The sequence below is a fragment of the Calidris pugnax genome, unplaced genomic scaffold (assembly GCF_001431845.1).
Source record: "Calidris pugnax isolate Ruff unplaced genomic scaffold, ASM143184v1 scaffold69, whole genome shotgun sequence".
NCBI lineage: Eukaryota > Metazoa > Chordata > Aves > Charadriiformes > Scolopacidae > Calidris > Calidris pugnax.
The window spans coordinates 3,158,592-3,170,732 of record NW_015090859.1 but is presented as its reverse complement, the minus strand read 5'-3'; the positions used below and the strand labels follow the sequence as shown (position 1 = coordinate 3,170,732).

Sequence of the window (12,141 nt, the reverse complement as noted above, 5' to 3'; positions counted from 1 at the left end):
TTTCACATGTTTTTTTCCTCTAAAGAACAGATTAACATATTCTTTAGCTCCCACAGAGGCCAAGCAGATATGATATGACGACTTCAGCGTGACTTTTCTCTGAGATTACAGCTGAATTAAATATGCATGAGGCAGGGCTTAAGTATTACGGGTTTTGACATAGCTAATTATCATGAATCTCAGTGGGGTTAGAGTGCAGGAACTCCACCAAAGACTTGTGAATAGCACAGTCTATTGTTCAATGAGATGATGTGTCCTACATCCAATAAACTAAGAATATAAGGCTCCAAGTTAAAAAAATGTTGTTATAATGGCAAGGGACTTACTCTCCTCCTTACTCTATTTCCTCTTTAACATCTCTGTAATGATGTTAATGTGGTGATTCAAGTTTGAGCCCATGGATCAATTCATTGTTTTTAAATGAACTCAGAAAAAAACAGAACTAATGTGGGAAGGTGGTAAAATCTCTTCCACAAATACTGCAAGAGAAGTATTTAGCCTCACGCTACACTGACTGAGATTTACCTGGGAAACAGCACTTTCTTTTTTTGCTTATGAAATAAACAAATGTACCAGGAAACATCTGAGCCAAAACAAATGTAGAGTGCCATAGTATTTGCTTGAGCCAGTGCCTGGAGGTGAACAATATTTTAAGTAGCATTTGGTGGTTTTGCTTTTTCACCTGGTTCTCCTTTTAAACCGGGAATGCCACTCAAGCCAGGAAGTCCTTTTTCACCCTTTTCTCCATGGCGGCCAGGGCTCCCTAAAGAAAGGAGAAAGAGATAGGTTTACATGGGGGATATTTGCTATAAGTTTCACATAAATTTTTCACTGCAATTTCTGTTTTATTAAAGCATAAACACTTGCCTGGAAATCCTGCCATGCCAGGGGATCCTTTGGGACCAGGGGCACCCGGCATTCCAGGAATTCCTGCACTACCCTTTTCACCCTTATCTCCAGATAAACCTGGACTACCCGTTCTTCCTGGTTCTCCCTAGAAGAAGCAGCACACATTATAAAAGCCACACATTAATTCTGAAACAGCTTTTTCTGTTTGCAATGGTAGATGTCACCCCTCTTATCCATCAGAGTTAGAAAGAATTTAATTCTTTTTCCATTTAGAAACAAAGTAATTTAGGATTAATTTTGGCATTAAATTCCACTATCAGAATTATTGACTTTTTTTTAAGCAACTGCTTAATACTTACATATGAAAATGAGAAGTTTTCTATGCATTTTTATGGCAGGTTTTACAAAGTCTTTTCCAAATTAACCTCTTAACTTACTTATTACACTTAATCATCTTCAAAAAAATCTTTTTTTAAGTCTTCAGAAAGGTTGCTACCAGATTAGTAAGTTTTATTTTTACAATTTTTACTTATAAATTAATGAGTACTGTCATCGCATAGCTAGGAAAAGGAATATGAAACAAATGAGAATTCTATTAGAATACTATTAAAGATTAAATTAACTTTACAGACAGTATTAATACAGTTCTCTTTTGGGTAATATCTGAGCATTTTATAGGCTTTTTCAGCTTCCCAGTATCTCTGCAAAAGTACAGAAACACTATTTCAGTGTAGTTATTTGCTCCATTTGCAAGAAACCCTTCTCATTTTATTTACTTAGGATTTTTTTAAATTCTTCCCCTCCCCCACATTTCTAGCACTGTAAAGTAGCCCATTCTGAAGAGACAGAATAAATAAGAAACCTGGAAATAATGGTCCTGTCAAACAGAGTGCATCTAAACCTGTGCACATACACACCTTTCAAGTTTCTCATCAGGTATTTAAATGAGCATAATAGAAAATATAATAAAATAGCTTAAAGGCCAACAACATCTTTTCACATGAAGTACTTTGTAGAGACAGACAATTAAATCCTTAGGGCTGTAAATACCTTCTCACCAGGAGACCCTGGAAAGCCAATTCCAGGAAAACCTGGGGCTCCTTTGTCTCCTTTTTCACCTTTTTGCCCAGGGAACCCTGGTGTGCCTGGTGAACCTGGTACTCCTGGCAGACCCTTTTCTCCAGGTGTTCCTAGTAAGACAAAGGGAAAAACGGGTGTATCAGAATTAGCACTGTTGACAATTGCCTTAGCTATTCAGAGCTAGAAAAGCAATGTAACTCACTAAAATAGCTAGTAAATTAATTTTTGAGATTCACTCTCCAAATAGGAAAGTTTGTTGATTTGAGTAATTTCTAACAGGACCAAAGGGACACCGCTGTCGCAAATATTTCTGTCCTCCTTTACCATTTCAGTCTTACACCTTTAATTTCCTAAATATCCTGGGCAGAAAGCCATCTGAATGGAGACAGTTTCCATGTTGAGATATAGGATCTTCTCCATTCTACTCTTTACCAATCCTCTTCACAACACCACTCTTCCCAGATTAATAGTTTGTAATTAACACGCAGTACACAGCAATTCACCAAACGTTATAGAAGGGGGAAAACACACAAGAAACTTAATGCAGTTCATGCACCAACAGAGACAGACAGACAAACAGGTATCACTCGGAAAAGAAATACAAAACCAAATATGTAAATCCTACATATCCAGCTAATGGATTCACATGCAGAAACTTAGGAAACCATCCTATTATTTGTATATCATTTTTTTCAATTGAGAAAGCGATTTCCCAAAAGCCTGGAGTTCAGACACTGCAGATAGTGCAACCATTTAGTAGATCTACACCAACAAATACTCCGTACAGGTCTCTCATCATGTTCTTTATTAACTTGAGGAAAACAGTAATAAGAAATTCCAAGCAATCAGTACCTGGCAAACCCATTTCACCAACTGATCCTTTTTGTCCTGGAATTCCTGGATCCCCTGGGTACCCTGGGGGGCCCTGATCACCTTTTGGTCCTACAGGCAGCAGAGAAATTAGGAGTCCCATTAGTTAATGTGGTTTAAAATACCTTATAAACAGTCTCTCTGTTGCTAGCTTCCAACATACCTGGCTGTCCTGGAGTACCAGGTTCACCATCTTTCCCTGGAATTCCTGGTTCTCCATATTCCCCACGTAATCCTTTTTCTCCTGTTGGTCCATGGTCCCCTGGACACCAAGAAAACAACCACAGTGAGATCAGTTTTATCAAAGTTTACCATAATGCCATAAAATATTCCTTCTAGTTAATTTTTGATCACTGTTGCCTCTCTCTGCTGAGCAAGGAAGTAGCTGAATTCAAGCTTCATACATTGTTCAGTAGAGTCACACTTGAATAAAACACAACTCTCCAGTAGCTAACCCAGTGCCGAGGAAAGGCCGCAACCTATTACAATTTTACAGGTGTCTGTGCAAATTAAAAGGCAAGTTATATCTTTAAAAGAAATTGCAAACAAACGTGTTTGAGTTAGATTAATGCGTTACTTCAGAAGTGCCAGACAATATCCGATGTTAAAAGAAATGATCGATTTGACTGTTTTGCTATTTGTCTAAAAATGTACATGTGAACAACCGGTCCATAGACACAAATTTGCTGTTTCCTCTGTTCTATCTAATGTTAAAGCATCTTCATCACTCCAGGAGGCTCCACCTCTTATTCTGTGGTGTGCCTCTTCTCCAGCTTTAAGGTCTGAGCTTTTTGGTCACACACAACCCTGTCTGTTAGAGTTGCATATAGGTGCAGGACAGCAGGTTGCTGAAGAAAACTTGCTGGATGTTTTTAATTAAGCGGATTTTATTAAAAGCATCCCAAGATGTCCAAACCCAAATTTTTTCATTAAACTTCACTGACAATCTTCCATAAAAATACTATGCTTTTTCTGCACAGTTTGTATTTTAGAAGCTTTTAAAAACATTACTGTGATATTCATGCTTAGAGAGGTGAAGGCAGTAAAGTTATGATGATGATCAGGAAAGTTATGGAATATAACTAGATTATTTTTCTCTTCTGGTACTAAGTATGTTTGGTTTGAAGTGGATGAGATGGGCAGAATAACAGTAGAAATGTGCAGGCTGGGGTCTGTTTGAACCTACCCTTCCAGGCTGTGTGAGCCAGGCCAATCTGGAGACTGTGTTTGGTCAGGAAAAGGTAGAGCATACAGGTTTGCAAGCATGCATTATTAGTGCTGGAGAGATGAAGGAGTTAGAAACCAAAGAAATTAACCATTTGAATTTCTCAGCAAAAGCTTCTTTATATGCATGTAACCAGTGTGCCTAATTTGGATTTCTGTAAAGGAAATAAAACTAATTATCAATCAGTCAATCTGCAGGCCAGTAGCAGATAAGAAAGTAATAAAAACAACCTATGTGGATTTGTTTTAAGGCTTTTCATACCACTATACGTATCAAGATGAGAAATAAAGGAGAAAAATTAATCTAGATGAAAATTTAAAGGCTGGGAGCCTCATCAAATACAAAAGTGTTCTCAGCAGCTGCATCTCATCTTAGAGGCAGAAGCCCTCCATACTTGCACCTGCCCTCCCTCACAGTCCCTGGCTGTCCAAGCTGGGAGGTGCTACCTGTCCATGTTTCTCTGCTGGGGTTTCTCTGAGACGCAACCAGGACACAAGAACCCAAGTCTCATTCTGACAAGCAGTCAGGACATGAAGATAAGAGGTACCTAGACTGGGAAACCCTCCTGTTCCCACAATTCAAATATAACCTAACACATTTATTGGTGATTCACTGCCAAACTGGATAAGAGTCTCAAGTGCTCTGTCCTGGGCCCAACAGAGATCACATCGATGAAATGTACAGGTAACACTAAACTGGAAAGGCTTGAGAAGAACACAGGATTAGAAGGATTTTGAAGAGTTGGAGTAAAGGTTGAAAATCAACATAGTGAAAATGAAAAAGTCTATTACATCACATATGTGGTAAGGAGAAGTCAAAAGCGTGCATACAAAATGAAAAACGATTGCATAGGCAGCAGTCCAAAAGTAAAGGACTAAGGATTATAGCTAATCACAAACTGAGTTGGCTGTTGTTTCAAGAAAGGGAAATTTCATTCTAGCAGGGCCTGAGTTGAAGTACTTCCCTTGTTTCAGCAAAGTGGACTCTAACAAAGATGCAGCCAAACTGGGGAGAAGTCAGAAATGGTAACAAGAATGATAATTATTTTAGACAACAAGATATACAACGAAAGATTGAAGGATTTGGTTGAGGGAAACAGAAGACTACTTGATCTCAATAGCTCCCTTGTAAGCCTTACACTTCTATTTTAATTAAACCAGTTATCATTCATTGAAAAACTATTGTTTTATTCCAAAATAAAAATTAAATCATAATAAAAAAGGATAAATAATAAAAACATAAAAAATATGCAGTTTTTTATTTGAAAAGAAAACCAGGAGAATGATCTTAAACAACTAAATTTTCATGTAGCCATAAAAATAAACATTCAAGAATACATTGTCTAAAAAACCCTAATATTTCTACCACCATTAAGTTTCTAAATAGAAAGCTGATTGCCTTTCTCCTGAGTATTTCCAGACATTTCTAAACTGACATAAGTTGATCTTTTGGTATCAGTGGCATACAGGTGAGTCTTTCCTGAAATTTCTTCAGGTCACAAGGAAACATGTGTGCCAGAAAAGGCTGCCCACATTTTCTCATAGTATCAGTTGGCCTTCATGGCCACAACAGTGCTTCCACTGTATGTTTTACATGAATGACAGCTTTTCTCTTCTGGAAAGCTCTAGTTTCTGCTTTTAGCCATCCAAGCAAAACCCTTTCTGTCTGTGATTAATCTTCTATAGAGTTAAAAAATGCTGCAAAAATATCTGCATTTGCTATCTGAAATTCCTTAATCTTATTTTAAAAACTGTTGTCTAAAACTAAAATGCAACTGATGTCAAAGCATTGCTGCTTAACAGTATATGAGTGCTAATAACACTTAAATGCAGTTAGAGATTAAAGTTACCTTTTTCTCCTTGATCTCCCTTTTGGCCTTTTAGACTAACCATGTCCATGTTGTCCATTGTTCCAGGTTTTCCTGGGAGACCAGCTTCACCTTTATCTCCTTTGACACCAGGATCACCCTGTGGTCCAACTATACCTTTGAGACCCGGGCTACCTATAAAGGGATAGCACAGGATATTATAGTGGCATATAAAACTTTGCAAAAGTACTTAGTAGACAACAACAAATTAAATTAGCTCTTTATTCAGATTTCGAGCACCAAATACCATGATGTGGAACATCTCATTTATCTCATATGAAGTTTTGGGGTTTTTTTACACCAGGACTCCACAATAGCTCTGTCAAAAAAAATTGACATGTTTTTCTCACTTCACAGCCATTAATTTTAGACTCTCAAAACAACAGGGATAGGAGTTTGGCAGCAATACAGGGCATTATTTGCAGGATTTAATTAAGACCTTCCTGCTGGCTTTTTATAATTTCCAACACAGTATTTTTCTTGGAGTAATATCTGTAACATCCTCACACCTAGCAAATCCTTATGTTGCTGAAGAACTGATCAAAAATCCTGGCTCAGTGCTGAAATACATAAGTGCTCCTAAGACATGGCTTTCTAAATTACACTATTTCTAACTTACAGGGAAGTTATTTGATATAAAACATTCCTTAGATCAAGCATACTCCTTATATTTCATTATTTCCAGTCTTGTCTTCTGCTGGGAAAAGGGTGGATTTTACAATTTTGATTTGGAGAAAATCTCTCTCTTACCTTTTTCACCAGGTAGCCCTCGATCTCCAACTGGCCCAGGAACTCCTGGCAATCCAGGAGTTCCCATAACTCCCATTTCTCCTTTGGCTCCTGAAACCAAAGTGAAAGAGTGAATAACAGAAATAACACAAGCAGTGTAAAGAAGTACAAGAAATGGTATTATTTACTCCCTGACATATTAGGAATTGCACTTCTTAAGGAAAAATAGGACAAAGAAGATGATTTTTCTAAAATAGCCTGATAGAGAAAACAATAGGAAAAATAGTTATGAAAACCAGAATAAAACACAGTTTGTAATAGGTTTTTGACAGATTCTTTAAACTTCCTATTACAGTAAACAATGCTGTCATTAACAAAGGCATTATTAAAACCACATTCTGGCACTGAAACTGTGCAGAATAATCCCCTTTCATTATTACAGGCTAAAGGCTAGTTCCTGCAAGTTGCCAGATTTGATCCACCAAAGGACTTGAGCAGCAGTTCAGTTACACATGCACAGATCTGCTTTACTGACATCAGTCCATATGTTTTCCCAAGCTTTGGTCCTTTGATGGACCAATTCCTAATGAAGAGAAAGGGCATGCTACTACAACTTAACAAAACAGTTGTCAAAGATGCTGGTTTCAGAGGGAAACGACTTTACCTGCCGATCCTTTCAGTCCAATGGCCCCCTGTGGACCCGGCAGACCGGGTAACCCCACAGACCCTGGAACTCCAGGCTGGCCCTGGCTACCTTTATCCCCTTTTGGTCCTGGCATATCTAGACCTGGGAGACCAGGGAAGCCCCTTTCTCCTTTTATTCCAGGAAATCCTAGGAAAAACAGAAGATACAAGATTAGTCCTTTAACAGAGCACAGGGAACACCATTAACAAGACTATCTGATAATGTCCACTTGCAGTTCAGTAATTACATGGCATGAAGAATGAAAACTAAAAGCCAGACAGCAGAACTAGTCCTCATTTTCTGAGGCTTTGATCCTGTATATATTACTCACTAATGACCTGAGGAGACCAAACAGGACAGCAGGTTCTTTCTCAGGAGGCCTCGCCCTGCATTTTGGACCAGAGGGAGGAAGCCCACACATCCCCACCAACCTCACACTGCAAACCAGCTCATGAGCAACGCTTTTACCGATGCCGATATCCATTTATGCCAAAAGTCCACTCATAAGCACCGCCATAGGAGTATCTCTTCTCACCTGGTGGTCCCTGGGGTCCCGGCTGTCCTGCGGGTCCTGGCGATCCTGGTGGACCCAGCCCTGGTGCACCTGGAGGGCCCTGCAAGCCTTGCAGACCTGGTAGGCCAGGGTCACCTGTGGGGAGACAGAGACATAGAGGGAGTGGTCCTTCAACGTTATTTGAAATCTTGTTTGCTGAAGATGCTGGACAAGGTGTTTTGGAAGCACTTGACCAACAAGGCTTCATTTCAGCCTCTAACACCTCCTGCCTGGGCTGGGAGGAATGGCAGCAAAGTTGCTAGCATTTGCTACTGGTGGTTGGTCGGAGAAAATGAGGGGAAGGAAAAAGGGCACTACCCTGAGATATCAGCAGGATGTCTCAGTGGTGAACAGACTTTTTGCTGCATTTACATTACAGGGGAGTGACTTAGAAAAGGAAGTAGAAATACAAAGCTGTATTTTCCCAGTAACATTACCTCTGAATCCTTGCTGTCCAGGTCTGCCCGGAAAGCCTTGCTCACCACGTAAACCAGGGAGTCCTGGATTTCCCTTTTCTCCAGGGATTCCAGCTGGGCCGGGGGGGCCTGGCAAGCCCTTAGGGCCAGGGAGACCTACACCAGGTTCACCCTAGCCAAAGAAACACAATAGATTAGGAATCAACATACTGAACCCAAGAATTCATTCATTGACTGTATTTAAACCACACAGAGGCAGAGCAGCGCTGTGTGTGACTTGAGGTCAGAGCCATTAGCCCTTTAGTGTTAATGTCAAGCAATTCATCCATCTACTCTGCTCCTTTGTGTGCACAGTGGGAAGCATAAGATGAAAGACAGTTTGGCCATTTTTTTTTTTTCTTTTTTTTTTTTTTTTTTTTTTTTTCTCCAATTTCCACTTGTCCGTCCCTCCTAATATAAAGAGGGATGCACACTCTAGACTTGATACTGTTTTTTGGAGGTATAGTAATTCATTATTTAATATGTCATTAAAATGACACCCAGAGAAGATAGAGTCTAGCAAGATTATAAATGTACATATATTTTAAGATTATATATCTATTAGGACTAAGGTCCTTGCAGAGGTTTGGCCATTTTTTTTTTTTTTTTTTTTTTTTTTTTGTTTTGTTTTAAAGAGCAGGACCTTTGCACACATTCCTGTTAACATGGGTAGTCACAGATAACAGTATCAGCAGCTGACACCTACTTTTTGACCTTGTAAACCTGGTACACCTGGCAAACCATCCAGGCCAGGAGTTCCTGGAGTCCCCGGCTGACCAGGCGAGCCAGGTTGACCTGGGAAACCTACAAAACAAAACAAAACTCGTATCATTACTGTATCTGCCTGTAAGTGTCTCTGCTGTTTCTTTAAGACTTTAATTGAACTATTCATGTCCTCACAGGGACACCTTTAAAAAGGTCTAGGTAGTCTTTTATGTCAAACTTCTAGGGATTCCAGCATGCAAATGTCTCAACAGAGATTGAAATGCTGAGCTTTGTGCAGCATTTGGCTTCTGATGAGAAACGACCACCCAGAAGAAATAAATGCTGAGTGTCTCCTCTTAAATTAATAGCCATGTGGGTTCATGTCACTGAGAAGCATCCTGTCTGCAAGAACAGGTTCCCAAAGTCTTCTTCAGAAAAGGCATCTTAATGTGTGGGGTATCAGGCTGAGGGATGCACAACAAAATCCATCTGTGAATCAACACCTTTTGTTCAGTATATGTCGTGTGATGTGTCCTACACGTCCCGCTGTGGGTTGCACACAGCTATGTCACAGCTGGCCCACGCACTGCCATTCTGCAAATCACTTAAAGGTAGCACGCACTCAACACCAGCACACACTCAATAAATTGAGATGAAGCTCCTGTCCCAGACAAAGGTCTCAGGGAGTGGGAAATGCATCTTTTAGGCTAAGCCCCACGAAACTCATTGGGCAGAGCTGAATTCAAGAAAGGGTCCTTGAAATAAAGGTATTTGATATGTCTTCCTTTTTTGCTGGCATCAAAGAGCATACAGCAATCTTTTTCCAGATGCAACAAACCTCTTCTGTTCATGTTCATCCCACACCAGTCTCAGAGGAACTAGAGGTGGTCGCAGGTAAAGATTTTCCCTTTCTCTTTTATATGTCTTTCTGACCCTCCCAGTTCATTAGTGTGTGGCACCCTAATAAATGAAGTAACAATGAAGACACACAAGAATTTTGGGGAATGAGTTGGCTGCTGAAAGCTCAGTCATCTAGTTCTAAATGTGTGGCAGCACAATGAAATATATTCCCAAAACCCCAAAACTAGAATATGAACATTTAAACTCCCTCTAAGCTATCTGCATACCCTGACAAAGGCCATGCAGGGAAGACTAAACTTACACTGACTAAGCTGGTATTCTAACCAAACCACTCTCAACCACCTTGGACAGTTGAGCTGAGATGCTAGCTCTGGACCAAAAATGTTATAGTTATGTCAGCATGTATTATTGACCGACAACACACAGTGCTTCATCTCTCAGCAAGGTCATCTCATCTCTCAGCAAACTCAGCTGCTGCAAAGTAAGATGTTTTACTATATCACTTTCTATTCTGGCAGTAGCTTTGACATCGTCTATATCTGCAGACACATCACCATGCAAAGCAAGTGTGCATTGAAAGTATGCTTATTGTGGTGCTTGTGGACCTTCTCAAGGGAGGTTCTGCAGGTGCACCTCCCAGATCTCACACAGCCATGGCTAGATCAGATAATGCAGGCCTCCATCCACACTCCAGTTACACTAGCTCTGTTAGATGGAAAATGTTTTCTTACCTTTGGGTCCTGGAGGTCCAGGGAACCCTATACCTGGCTGCCCAACAGCACCTTTTTCTCCTGGCAGGCCAGGTCTACCTGGAAGCCCAGGATCCCCTTTGTCACCTTTACAAGTGAAAACAGACAAATGTTAATACTAAGGCTAACTTCTGGGAAACAGAGCCATTATGATCATCAGACAAAGATTTACAGGCTACTGTACCTTGGGGTCCAGGGAAACCAGGTGGCCCAGGAAGGCCATCCGCCCCAGGAGGTCCAGGAAGTGGTACAGTTCGTCCTGCTTCACCCTTTGTTCCTGTGAATGCAAAGAAGTATTAAGTCCAGGAACCAATGAAATTAAACAAGGGACTTTCACTTAGCCAGAAATATTAGTTCATCCATACCATTACCATTGACCTGCTATGAAGGTTTTTTGGTAGAAGATTCATAGAAAATTAGTATGAATTCAGTTTAGGGTGAACCTAAACCATCCTATTTAGCCTAATAAACTCTTCAAGAAAATTGCTCCCAAAGATTTGCAATTATACTGCTGAAAGCAGGCACTAATTTAAATTAGAAAGTCCTTTTATTTCAGTCTTAAATTCTGTTGATCCTCTAAGTTGTACCACCTAAAGAGCACAATTATATTGTTTTTTAAAGTGTTTTTTGTTTGTTTTTTGTTTGTTTTTAAAGCATACTACAGTATTACCTGGAAGGCCTGGTAATCCTGGGGTTCCAGCAAAGCCTCTGTCTCCTTTCTCACCGGGTAACCCTGCAGCACCTATCCCAGGAGGGCCAGGAAAACCTCTTTCACCACGTACTCCAGGGAATCCAGGTTGGCCAGGGGGACCACGTTCTCCTTTCAAGCCAGCTGTACCCTGATTTATAGAAAATGTAAGTGTATTTCTTGCCTGTTTGGCAAAACAGAACACGTCATCCTCTCTCTTTGACTATTTTGTAACTTGGAATTAGCACAGGTACTTGTAATGCTGAAAAAAGTGGATTTCTTTTATCACTGAGTTCAATGGAAATAGAGCTGGGTTCCACATGGAATAGTACATGGAAATCATACCTAGTGTGCAATGCAACTAACTGGACCATGTAGGCTATGTTCCCAGTGGTGGATCTGGGAGCAGATGTGAGCTCCACATGCAGCTCCACATCCATATCACCTGAACTCTCTCTCAGTGCAAGACTTTGGAGCATTAGTTTCCACAAGAAGAGAAGAACAACAGAGTTGAATCTTGTCTTAACAATCTGTACTTGGATAACGGCATTCCTTCAATCATCTCCAGATATCAGCTAAATCATCCACACTAAATCTCACTATGAAGCCGTGAGAAAGGGAGAAAGGAACAAAACTACTGTCCATGTCCAGAACTTTGCGGGGGAAGTAACCTTGTGCTATAGTCTGGAAAGTAAAAAGCCATACTGAATACATCTGAGTCAGATCACTCATTTGCATGACATGTAAACAGAAAATCTAAATCTGAAATCGTCTGTTGTTGCAGGGCCATCTTCCTCACTAGCTCCTGGGAAACTGGAGTCTTCC

At 40.2% G+C, this 12,141-nt stretch overlaps 1 protein-coding gene across 1 annotated transcript in view; it reads right to left on the bottom strand.

Annotated features, from left to right (window-relative positions):
* COL4A1 (collagen, type IV, alpha 1) overlaps positions 1–12,141 on the bottom strand; it is a 76,268-nt gene that overhangs the window by 21,700 nt on the left and 42,427 nt on the right. The window contains exons 26-39 of the mRNA XM_014944086.1: positions 11,299–11,467; positions 10,813–10,905; positions 10,611–10,715; positions 9,020–9,117; positions 8,296–8,446; positions 7,841–7,954; positions 7,285–7,452; positions 6,642–6,731; positions 5,874–6,026; positions 2,963–3,061; positions 2,782–2,871; positions 1,900–2,039; positions 868–994; positions 683–763 (exon numbers count right to left, since the gene is read on the bottom strand). Coding sequence (XP_014799572.1) covers positions 683–763; positions 868–994; positions 1,900–2,039; positions 2,782–2,871; positions 2,963–3,061; positions 5,874–6,026; positions 6,642–6,731; positions 7,285–7,452; positions 7,841–7,954; positions 8,296–8,446; positions 9,020–9,117; positions 10,611–10,715; positions 10,813–10,905; positions 11,299–11,467 — 1,678 coding nt within the window. The remainder of the gene's footprint in view (positions 1–682; positions 764–867; positions 995–1,899; positions 2,040–2,781; positions 2,872–2,962; positions 3,062–5,873; positions 6,027–6,641; positions 6,732–7,284; positions 7,453–7,840; positions 7,955–8,295; positions 8,447–9,019; positions 9,118–10,610; positions 10,716–10,812; positions 10,906–11,298; positions 11,468–12,141) is intronic.